The sequence below is a fragment of the Lycorma delicatula genome, chromosome 7 (genome assembly GCF_047948215.1).
Source record: "Lycorma delicatula isolate Av1 chromosome 7, ASM4794821v1, whole genome shotgun sequence".
Taxonomy (NCBI): domain Eukaryota; kingdom Metazoa; phylum Arthropoda; class Insecta; order Hemiptera; family Fulgoridae; genus Lycorma; species Lycorma delicatula.
Window position 1 is genome coordinate 105779560 of NC_134461.1, and position 12640 is coordinate 105792199.

The 12640-nt window shown below is 28.9% G+C and overlaps 1 protein-coding gene across 1 annotated transcript in view; it reads left to right on the top strand.

Annotated features, from left to right (window-relative positions):
* The first annotated feature begins 2886 nt into the window (after window positions 1-2886).
* The window catches only part of LOC142327790 (nose resistant to fluoxetine protein 6-like), a 275777-nt gene continuing 266023 nt past the window's right edge, over window positions 2887-12640 (top strand). The window contains exon 1 of the mRNA XM_075371127.1: window positions 2887-2949. Coding sequence (XP_075227242.1) covers window position 2949 — 1 coding nt within the window. The 5' untranslated portion in view covers window positions 2887-2948. The remainder of the gene's footprint in view (window positions 2950-12640) is intronic.

A 12640-nucleotide genomic window follows, 5' to 3' on the forward strand; every position in this document is an offset into this window, starting at 1 on the left:
TACGTTCATTAGTATAGTTTGATAATCTCGTTTGGTGATTGTTGTAGTTGCATTTTCAAATATAAGTGTGATTTTGTAAACTAATATGAAAAATTAACATGTTAACCTTGTGTTAATTTTAAATCTTGAAAGTTGAATACACTTTATGTTTTTAAAGATGTTGCAATATATGTCCTTCAAACAGAAACTATCATTTAAACATTTAATGTATTTTTAACATTAGCAATAAAAAATTAATGTGAAAATATTTTGGACAGTAAATTAAAATATTATTTAAAACATTAATCACAATTTTTAAAAGTAACTTTTTCATAACATAATAAATAAACACTTACTTGTTCATGGCATTTTTAAAGTTTTTTTACCGCAAATAAATTTTTAATGGAAATTTTATTTTATAATTTTAGTTTTATTTAATTGAAATAATTCTACTAATTCCTTTTTTTTATAAAATGTTGTGTTAATTCATACAGACAGCATACTGGGCTAGTCTAATAATTAACTCATTGTTGCAAATCAGTTGTTTAACAGCTAATTTTCAGTCAAAGGTTCAGGTGTTTGAATCTTAATAAAAGCAGTTGCTTTTATATGGATTTGAAAACTAGACAATGGATACCAGTGTGCTTTGGTGGTTGGGGTTCAATTAACCATACATCTCGGGAATGGTCAACCTGATGTCTGTACAAGACTACCCTCATTTAGATATCATCCTTATCTCATTGGACCAAGAAGGGGTTGCTTATTTACTAGTTGAACAGATTGCAACATACACATTAGGAAAATAAAAATAATTCATACAGTCCTCATGAAAACAGTGTGTATTGATGTGTGCATAATCATGATTTTGGATTTTTTCTTAACTGCAATAATAAACCCTCATTTAGTGCTATTCAACAATATATCATAAGCAGTACTTATTTTCATTGGTTCCATAGTTATAATCAAATAAAATTTTATATGATAAATTTTTTATTTTATGAATTAATGAAATATTTGGATTCTTACAAGAGGAAAGCAAATCGGTTCAAATCTGACCTCATCTCCTTTTTTTGTCTCAGCTTATGCTATTTTTTAACTTGGAAAGTAATTCAGCCAACTTATGTTACTTTTTAACAGCTAAATGTGTTTTTATTCATTATGTAAGAACTTATTTAACAATTTTTACTGTTAAAATTTAACTGCATTGTTACCAAATTAAAAACCGTGTTCTCCTTATTTTTATGTAATAAATTTTGTCATTCTAATCAGAAGTACTCTTCTGTGTCGGATTGTAACAGAAATTGAAACTAAAATGGATCAATTTAACTCTTATTTTCTATCAATCAGAGAAATGATGCTCATTTGATTGTATGACAGATGTGGATTATATATATGTATGATAATAACAATAATTTGAAAAACCAATAAATATATATATATATATATATTCATATAGGTTTTCAAATTTGAAAATCTTTATATTCAATTTCTTTTGAACAGCAGTTTGATAGCACTGTTTTTGCTCTGGTGGTAGGAAACTGATCTTTTATTTGTTTATATACATGTATAATTGTAATTTATTTTTGCTAATACAGTTCTAACCCAATTGAAGGTTTGTAGGATGGTAGTTTTTAATTTGGTACAACTTCTAAAAGTCAAATTAAACAAAACAAAATTATTTCTAATTTTTTTTTTAAGTTGGTCTTGTCCTCTAAAATGTGTATTTTAGATTTAGTATTGATCATTTAAGTTTTTATTTATCTTACATGTTTCACAGTTTAGTATTAAAAATTCTGAATGTTTTTTATTATTTAAGAATACTTTTCAGTTTATGTCTTGAATTAGATTAGATAAGCTTCTATTTAAAAATATAATTGTTATTTATACCCTTAATTTATTTACACATTTAATTGTATAAATTATATATTTAATTGTTATATATATATTTATTTATTTGTTGTTTTTTTATCAAGTTCAAATTCCTGGTAAGGGTTTGGCTTTATTTTATCCATTACATTTTCCTTACTAAAATTTGCGCCAGCACTTATTTTTTGGTTGTATACGTCTATTCCATTTCAATATACACTTAAAATACTTTTGCTAATGTTTTACCTCTAAGATAGAAAGTACTTTATACAAATATTGAGGTAAAGGAATAAAAATTAATAGCATCAGGTAATATTTTTAATTAATATTATAGAAACCTAATAATCCAGATTTGGTATTTGGGAAGTAATGGTTCAAAAATTTGTCTACAAAGCTGAGAGGCCTTATCTTGGCTATCTTTCAACTGGATGGTTATGGTTTGAATTCCAAAATGGCTTGGCCATTTTTATATGTTAAAAATATTTAATATCATATTCCTATACATTATATTCCTCCCAAGCTATGTTGAGTTTATGTGGTAAATTATTAATTTTAAAAAAAAATCTGAATAAAAAAAAAATTAACCTCAGTGATTTCTTTATTGGACTATTTAAACAAAATTTCAAATAAAACTTAAAATTTGTTTGCTCTATAGATAAATTTTGTTTAATTACATGAGAGGAACATTTACTGAGAAGTAAATGACTTTTTTTGTAAAACATAATACACACTTTCCAGTTTGTGTTACTGTTACAGTATGTGTTACTGCGTTACAAGCTTTACGTTACTGAGTTTTAATAATTGAATTTGATTTATCAAGCAAGTGAATGATATTTATATCTATGTTCATTATTTATAACCAAAATATACTCTAGAAATTTCATACACCAGCTAGGAGCAGTGCAGGTTAAATGAAAGTCTAGATTATAAAATTCAGATATATAATTTTGTATAATTAAATATTTTGTGCTCTATATTGGGGTGTGAAATTCTCAAGGATTTAATTAATACTTTTTTAATATATTTTGATTTCAGATTTTCATTTTCGATGATCAGCAAATTATGAAAAAACCCACAACAAAGGACGGACCTGATAATGGTGAAGTGAGTTTCAATAATTATCAATTTACTTGTTAAAATATTCTTCAAAATATTTACTAGAATTAAACTAATTGAAATTATGTAATTCTGTTTCTAAAATAATTATGTCTGATTATTATGCAGGAATGTGCATTTAGTAAACATATTTTAATTGGATTGGTTTAATCCACTGGCACCAATTTTGAAAGGATTAAACATTCTTAAAAAAATAACAGTAATTAAAAATATTCATTGGAAATAATTAAAAGTGAATTAAATTAACAATTGTAAGTAAAGTTATTATCTCTTTGTGTTATTAAAATTAAGCTCATGTTTCGTCATCATTATGTTGTTTTTCATCCACTGAATTCTCTAATAGGCAGCTGTATATATTTGGTATGCTTATATAACTGAAAGCAAGATAAGTTATTTCATAACTTCGATATAAATCGTGATTTTTTTCCTTTCATGAGGAAATTCCTTGAGATAGAGATTTATTTTTCCTAAGATATTTTTAGAAAACTTGTAAAAATCCATTTAATAAAATAAAACTATAAATATGTTGTGTAATAATAATAATAATAATATATATAAAAATTTACTTTGCTGTAGTGCAAGCAATACACCTGAGAACAAGCACCATAATAGAGTAGTTTTTTGAGGGTAATGATGGCTCTTTATAACCATTTCCTGTGGTGAGGAGAGTAAAAATATCGCTTGTGGGGCTAAATATCATTTCATTTGCATTTAAGTGTGCTAGCCATGCTCATATGTATCTGTATATTCAGCTCAGTGAAGACAGGAAACCACTTCACTTCTCACTTAACATGACATGTGACCTAGAATACCTGATATAGGATCTCTTGTTGTTTTTAAAAATAGCTATATTGTTTACAACCGTGACTTTTGTTTCATCAGGTCACTTTAAACCAGTAAGATTGTGATGTTAACAACAAAAACTAGAAAAGAAATTAGTTAATTATCCTTGTCGATCAGCAGTTATCCTAGTCAAATTATTAGAAATGACAAACAACTAACTTACAAATTAATGGAACTTTTCCTTTAAAGAGATCTCTGAAAGGAAATATCAGCCCCTTTTTAAGTGTAATTTCTCGAAACACTAAATTAATAGACCCATCTTCTGAAAAAGGTTAGGTCCTTGTGATTACATAATCTGATAGTATACTCAATATTGTGTTAGTTCATTGATTATGTCGTTTTTGTCAAATTTAGTATTAAAAATCAGTAAATTCTTTGAAAAAGCACTACATGGATTTAATATAATATTCTGTTTCATATTAGCAAGCCATCTAATGTTTGTAAGGTGACTACCATTTATTAAATGTTATTGGCAGCTAGATCAAGATATTTCCAATAATTATATCCAGAAGGCTTGATAAATTGGTTTGCTTGGCATTTCTTCTGCCACCACCGCATTCTGTCGCCCTAAAGCATAAGACTGAAAGTGTGTGCCACAAACAGCTACTGAGCCTTGAATCAGTTTAGCAACCAGTGTCCTAACTAGCTCCTTGAGCTAACCTAAAAGCATAAGCGGAATAAATGGTACCATACACCATTTGCTTGCGTGTCCCACTGCTCACTTGTCGTATATTACTAAAATGGGTAGGCGCACTCCGTCAACTACTAAAACATATATGACTATCAATAATTAAATTTATCTTGTCGAAGACAGCAATTCGCTGCCACGCCTAGACTGCTGAATGCCAGTAAGTACCTGTATACCATTAAAGCGCTTGGAGCTTTAATCTGACTGGCAGTCAGCCATATCTCCCAGTTAGCTTCCTACTACAGCACAGTAGGAGTCTTTTCCGTTAGGTAAACTACTGATGTTGGTTGAACGAAGCAACTGCAACAAGGAACTCTCACACAGTCTGACAATGCGGCTCTTGCCACATTGACTTGCTGCTTGTGAGCAGCCAATTTTCCCCTTGACCTCTAAGTTCCAGAGTGGCCTGAGTTCTGGCCCCCCCTCAAGAGCAGGGCAGTCGAACATCATGTGTTCGTTCAACTGGACCTCCCCACAGATGCACAGCTCATCAGCTGCCAGGTGGAACCGAAACAAATATTGGTTTAAATTTACATGGTTGGAGAGCACTTGTGCTTCCATTGCCCTTAAAAATGAAGGAGAGGCATACCATCCACCCAAATCCTGTATAAACATATACAAGGATCTTCCCTTAGTTATAGAGTGCCATTATTGCTGCCATGCTTCCATTGCTAGGCTGTAAAGCCTCCTCGCAGGCAGGAGATGGGGAACTGTCCAAAATTTAGAACCGGTGCATTGAGATCACCGTTCCGTTCCGGTACAGGCCTGGCTTGAAACTGCATCCAAAATACCTCGGCCTCCCTGCTTCTTTGCAATTTCCACATTGCTGTCCTAACTTTCACCACTAAATCGATTGGGAGAGCCTTTCCCAATACAATGGTAGCCTTGTAGGAGGTTGTTTTAAAAACACCAGTGCATACAATTAAGGCTGTGCTAGGGTACTCCTTAAATTTTGAATAAGTGCTCGACTTCTTTCCAATCTATGCGCCCAAATGGATGCCGCGTAAGAGGTCATACTTTCGAAAACACCTCGGTATACCATGTACAAATGATGACCCGATGATATGATGATAATCAAATGACAAATGATGATAATCCTTTCAAGCAATCCTCCTAAGCTTGTTCATCACAGAGACGGCATCTACCGCTACTTGCCTAATGTGGGTACTAAACGGCAACTTCTCATCAAACAAAAAATCTAAGTACTTATGAATTCGAACTCGGCTAAAGAAGGTTTGAGAAGGATAGTTTTCATTATTCCAAAAGGGAGTTATTTTTAATTTTCAAATGTTATCATATTATTCAACAAATAAAATTATGATAGGCAATTTTTTTTTTTTTAGAAAGTCTGAATAAACGATTTGGGAGTTATTTGATGAACGGCTCAATGATATTAAAAGAACTAATCTAATTTCACCTTGGTCGTTTTAAGAAAATTTGAATCTTCCCTTAAATATAATTATGATAAAATTAATATTTAATAAATATTATATGTTGCTAAATAAAATGCATTCCTAAGCTAGATATAATACATAGTACTGATTACATAAATGTTATTTTTTTTTTTTATATTTTGTTTTATATAAATTGAAGTATATTGTTAGCACTGTAAAAAAATATTATAATCAAAGAATACAATTTTTAAGACTTCTTTCATTTCAAGAAATCAATATTTTTAAGTAACAAGGCGATTAAGTAATAGAAATTCCATGTTTATGATTTATAAAATTTAGCATGATACTTTTCCAATTACAGTAATGTTGTGTAGTTTTGAAAATTTCTAATTTACCTGTAATTTTATTCAACCAAAACAAGTAATTATGTCTGTACAAGTAGATTTAATAAGTGGAAAAGGAAATTATATTATTTCTTGTTGTGTTACTTTTAAATTAATTTTATCTTAATGTTACTCAAGTATGCATAATTAAGGTATTATATAAAGATTCAAATTATATTCTCTTAAGAACCTGCAGATTAGGGTTTGTATTTACATAGTTTAAGACCACAACAAATAAATTAAACAAAGTTAAACATTCTTTTTTATTTTCTCTTCTTTCTTTTCTTTTCTAAATTTTAACAGTTTGTTTTTGGCATTAATTCTTAATTTTTTCCTTCCTTCCACTTTACTTTCTCATTACGTGAGATTTCTAGATTTTTATTTTAACTCAAGATTTTTGAAAGTTGTTTTTCAAGAATTTTAATTTGTCTTATATATACATATGTTACTTTTCATTGATCACAGTATAAACCACCGATTGTTTCTTCAGGTATTACACGTGTAATTAAAGGGATATTCTGTTTATGTCATGTAAGATAACTTAAATGTAAAATATTTTGAATTCCATTTGAGTTAAAGATTTGCTGAAAAAAAAGTATTTATTGGAAAATAGCAACAAAAATATGATTCAAATCCTGGGTAGTACAGGTAAGATAATTTATGTCTGGAAACATTTATCAGGATATATCATTATTTTTTTTAAAAAATATCATTTTTGATTTACTGAATAACAGTGTTTTTTCAGATTAACAATGGAAATATTTACTCTGCCATTAAGACTTTGCTTCTACCCGGATCTCAGCAAAGGGAACAATTCACCAAACACAAGTGAATAGTTACAGTTCAACCGAATGACTGACTACAGTTCGGTGCATGGAAATTGAACACAGTCTCCACATTAAAGAGTTTACATACAGATGAGGATATGCTCTCTACTTGGGACTTCTAGTGTTCCATTCTGAATTTATGAATAATGACCTGTCTTGCATCTCTGTAAGCCTAACCTGGGTATCACTCCGCACAGGGGATGCTACTGAGTCGGGTCAGTTCTTTGTGATTGGTGAATCGGGTAGACTACATTGGGGTAAGCTCTCGTATCTGCTGGTGAGACAGGAACCAGATCTGAATCCAAAAAAGTTTGTATGTCAGTCTTTGTGATGAGCCCCACTTGAAGTAGGAAAGTTTATTCGTAAGCTCAATTTTGCTCAAGTAAGCTAGATAGTAAGCTAGATTTTGATTGCTAGCTGGTAATGCCGATTGCTAAATAGCACTACATCATTTACGTGTTGGCAACTTGGGCAGGCAGTCGGATTAACTGTGACCTATTAGCTTGTCGGTGATTGTATTTTTTAGGTTTGGTTTTATCAGGGTATGCAGGTGATAACAATTAACAGTAGTAGTCTGCATTATGGTAATGCATACGTGAAACCTATAAGGCCATGTGGTACAGGCTGGTTTGTCATATTGTATACACTGAAAAAGTTGTTAGGATGCGCATTCTGTATCATTACACTTTTTGCTATCACTGGATTTTATAATCTGATTAAAGAAATTATTTTTTATGTAGGGTTTTTGGTGACCTAAAGCCGGATATGTTTATGAAAAATCTACTGTAACAACTGTTCAAAGAGTGTAATAAAAAAAAATCTACAGTTCCAGTTATATTTGAAATAAATTGTTTCATGGTTCAGAAGTTGATCGATTACCCTTATGCAAGTCGGAATACGGGAAATGATTGATTAATTGTGCAGTTTTCGTAATATTAATTTACTTGTTAAAACCCTATAGTCGTGGTGTAAACTCCGTATAAAAAAATTTGTTGACTAATAAATCAATCGTAAATTGTTATCGATCATTTTTTTATTAGAAGAAAGTATGGGGTGACGAAATCCAGCCAAGAGTTGTGATCAACAACTTATCTATCCGTTTCGCTATTACATCTGTTCAGTTTCATCTCATATTAGTCAAATTAATTTTATTTTGTTTAGATATGATTTATATAATTTACATTATTTAATATAACTGCTACATTGGTAATGATGCTGCTGCATGGTTACCTGTATAGCCAATTACAGTTTAAAAAAAGTAAAAATACGTTCTACTATAAATTCGATTTAACAATAAAAGTATACTGAGCTTTTTGCTGGAATTTTAGAGAGTAGGTAATCCAGCCAACCACATGTCGAGTGTTGTGTTACTGCTTATCTTTTCATTTCTCGATTTCACGTCTACCCAGTTTCACCATATAAAAATAATTTTTTTTCGCGTAGAAAAAGTATAAGTATTATAATAAAAAATAACAAGTTTTATAAATTATTTATCACGATTTTTTTTTGTTACTGAGTAAAACGTACAAAATATCGAAGGTTGAGATTAGCGCATTCTGCTTGTGGTGCTCCTTTTTGTAGGCCTATATTTATATGCATAGATCACGTAGAAGTAGTCCAGTATATAAAAATATGTCTGTACTTACGTATTAACGCCACCGCAGCTACAGCTTTATTTAAAAACAAAGTAGTCAATCGGATTTCGGTGGAAAATGGGCCGATATAGAGTTTAACATAGATTCAAAACAGTCTCTTTATTAATTTTAATAAATAAATATAAATATTTATTTATTTTATAAATATAATTTAACAATACTTAACCTACGCTCGCTAACCTTGACTAATTAACAGGAGTGTTTGGATTATTTAAATAATAAATAATTGCAATTATTACTGAATTTATTAAATAAATTAAAAAATTACGGTGTTAATTAGTCAAGGTTAGCGAGCGTAGGTTAAGTTTGGTTAAATTATATTTATAAAAATAAATATAAATAACCATTTATTAAAATTAATAAAGAGACTGTTCATTTTCCACCGAAATCCGATTGACTACTTTGTTTTTAAATAAAGTAGTCGATAAAAAAAATAGCGTACGGTTCACGTTCACGGGTTTCCATTTATTCCAACAGCATTGACTAATTCTGTAGGCTAATGTAAGCTCAACTTCATTGAACCCATTTTATTAGTTTAGAATAATTGGATATTATTTATAATAATTTAGTGAAAATATATGAATTAATATAAAGTTGTCCTTACTATTTCGTAATTACGTTTTATGAAATTTATTTTTTGAATCGGCATGACGTTTTATAAAGGTTTACAGGCATAAGGTATAAAATTTCAAAAAAATTGGTTGAAAATCCAGGTTGAAAATAATTTTCACATTTCAGAAAACGTAAGCTTACGGTCGGTGTTAGAAAATCTTTTACATCATTTCTCTGAGTTTTTGTTTTTATTTTTAACAAGATTCAGGTTTCCGGCAGTTATCTTTCATTTTTATGGCATTAAAATAACTTAAACTGCATTTGTATGGTATGAAAAAATTTTTTTAAATATTTCTATAGGTTTATTAATTTTGAGTTTTTGAAATCGGCTCTATACTTTTTATAAGTTATGGTTATTTTGTTTTTTTATTTTACTACTGACAAAACACTCATAATTTTATGAACTGAAAATGTATGAATTTATCTTTCATCATGTGCATGTTTGTAGTCGGATTTTTTAAATTTAAATCGAACTAAATTTTATCTATGACTTACTGAATAATATATATATATATGTAAGTGTATCACGAGGTTCTCCCGGCACTTTCATAACCTAAACTCTACTCTACGAGTTCTACTCGTGAGAATAATCGAAATAGTTCATATAAATATATTTTCTAAAGCGCTTCGTTTGCGAGTTATTGCTAGTGAAAGGTTTCGTTCTGAAACGTCTATCGCTAGTGTATGGAGCGGCCTTCTTCACAATTAGCTGTTTGGACCGTTCATATTACCTCTCCGCTTAAATGCTGAGGTTTACTTGCACTTTTTTCAAGAAGAATTGCCGCAGCTGCTTGAAGATGTTCCTTTAGCTCTGAGACAAAATATACTTCCAGTACGATAGCGCTCCTCTCCACGTCTATTGTGCCGTTTCCACTCATTTAAATCATCATTTTCCTGAGAAATAGATCGGTCGTTGAGGTCCACATTCTTTGCTTCACGAAGTATAACTTCGTGATGCTCCCGTATTTGCTTGAAAATTTATTTACATAAATAAATTTATTTACATATTGATTTATTTATAAACTTTCTTGGAATTTGTTATAATTTCGTTTTAAAAGTACGTTTAATAATCTAAATCTTCAAGATTAATCAAGCTTTCCTTCAGCTATAAATATTTATAAGTTTTCGATTTAAATATTACTTGATATAAATTTAAAAGCGATGGCACTGTGGTATTATTTATAGACGTTTGCTAACAAAAAGTCTTAATATTAATCATATAGATTAAGGAATTTTTTATTTGTATTTTTTAGCAGCAATCAGTTTTTAAAGCTAATACATGTTATTAAAATATTAACTCTTTTTCAATAAGTTGTTTTCATTATTTATGTAATGTGTAGATTTGGAAAATTACGTAAAATTACTTCTTAGTTGAACAATAAATGCATTCATTGCGATTGATACAATATACATTCAACATCACTGAATAAACGTAAAGAATATTTTACACAGTTTGCTAAAATTTTGTAAAAAGTTCATAACACATTTTACCATCAAACGAGTTCTAAATTATTAATCAGTAGTTGCCATTTTAATGATTGTTTTTTTAGAAATAGCTGCATGACTAAAAATTGGCATTAGATTTTGTTCGTTTATATTTTATAAGTTACTTTAGTTTAATATTTTTTAATTTAGGCCAAGGAGGTCGATTGAACCCGTTAATTTGATTTTTACCATTTTATTGCAGTTGTTTTTTTTTTTTATATGGAAACTGGTATAATTTTTATTTAAATTTAATTATTAACCAAGGTTTAAGAAAAGATAAATAAATATTTATTTAAAAAAGTCCTTCGAATTTTTTTTAATATTTGTGTATTCTCTTGTAATCTAGATGAAGAAAATTTATTCAGCTTCCTACTTTTCCTACTTTTGGATTAATGCTTCATAGTTTTTTTTTTTTATTTTTTATTTAAACTTGAAAAATATTACATTTATGGTTTTTAAGAGAATATTGAGAAATTATATTTCAAGTGCTGGTTGGTTATTTTCCTTTTTTTTATTAATATGGTTAAAAGATTTTTCTTTGCATTTTTTTTTGAACAGAAAAAGTTAACATATGGGTAGTTTTTAAAATAGTTTTAAAAAGAAACAATAAATTTTTAAATTTCGATCTGTCACTTGATTATTGTATTATTCTTATTATTATTTGATGAAATCAAGATCTGGAGGTTTAGAAAAGCATTCTGCGAAATATATATTTTGTATTTTACTTATCAAATCATAATTACATTTAATTTTTAAATGTACGATTTGTTAATAATGATAAATGTTCTTTGTTTATATAAGATGTTAATTAATTATATTTTTTAATCTAGGCCAAGGAAGTTGATTGAATGTCCTTGAAAGGAATCTGGAATATTTCATTGCACTTTTATTCATACTAGTCAGGTGGTCTAACCTTATATTATTTTTGTTTTAGTAGTTTGGGTTTTTTTTAACTTTTCTAAATAGAGAAGGTTGATAGAGTATTCCATGAATATAATCTATACAATTTTATCCCTGTTTATTTAAAACTGATCGTGTTTTAATCATATTTATAATTTTTTTTCTTTGTAGTTAATAATTACTGAAAAAAATTTAATTTTTCAAATATTAAAATCTTTTTTTTAATAATTAGCAAAGATGGAGATATAAGAAATTAACAGATGGCTGATGATATTAGTTTCCATTTCATTTCATCCATGTTCAGTTTTCTATTTCATCTATCTGCATGATTGCATCACATCACACAGCTAAATCAATTAGGCAGTATAATGTGCATTAAAAATTTAGAAAAAGAAATTACAATTTGGCCCAATTGTTAATTTTGAAATTTTAAATATTTTTTATATTTCTACGTATTTTTTCTTGTTATTTTACAATATTTGTTCCATCTTACCAGGTATAAAAGAGGCTCTTTATAAGAGGCACTAATATAAAATAGTTCCTTTCTTTGAGAGTAATGATGTTTATTGTACAGTCAGTCTCTGTGATGTAGGAAATGAAGGTAGAACATCAATTGTACATCAACTGCATTTTGATAAAATTGTCATGTCATTGTGCAGTAAGTAGTATGTTCGGTTCAGTCAAGAAGATTATGACAAGCCACTTCACTCCTTACTGTTACTGTTAAGTTTGACATGGCATGTTTGATATACTTTTTTTGATTAATTAAGTTTTTGATTAATTTCAGGAGTGAATTAGGTTTCATATCAGATCACTGTATGTTTTATAATATAATAAACACATTTATTACAAAACTTCTTGCACGTATGCCACTTATTGATATATAACAACA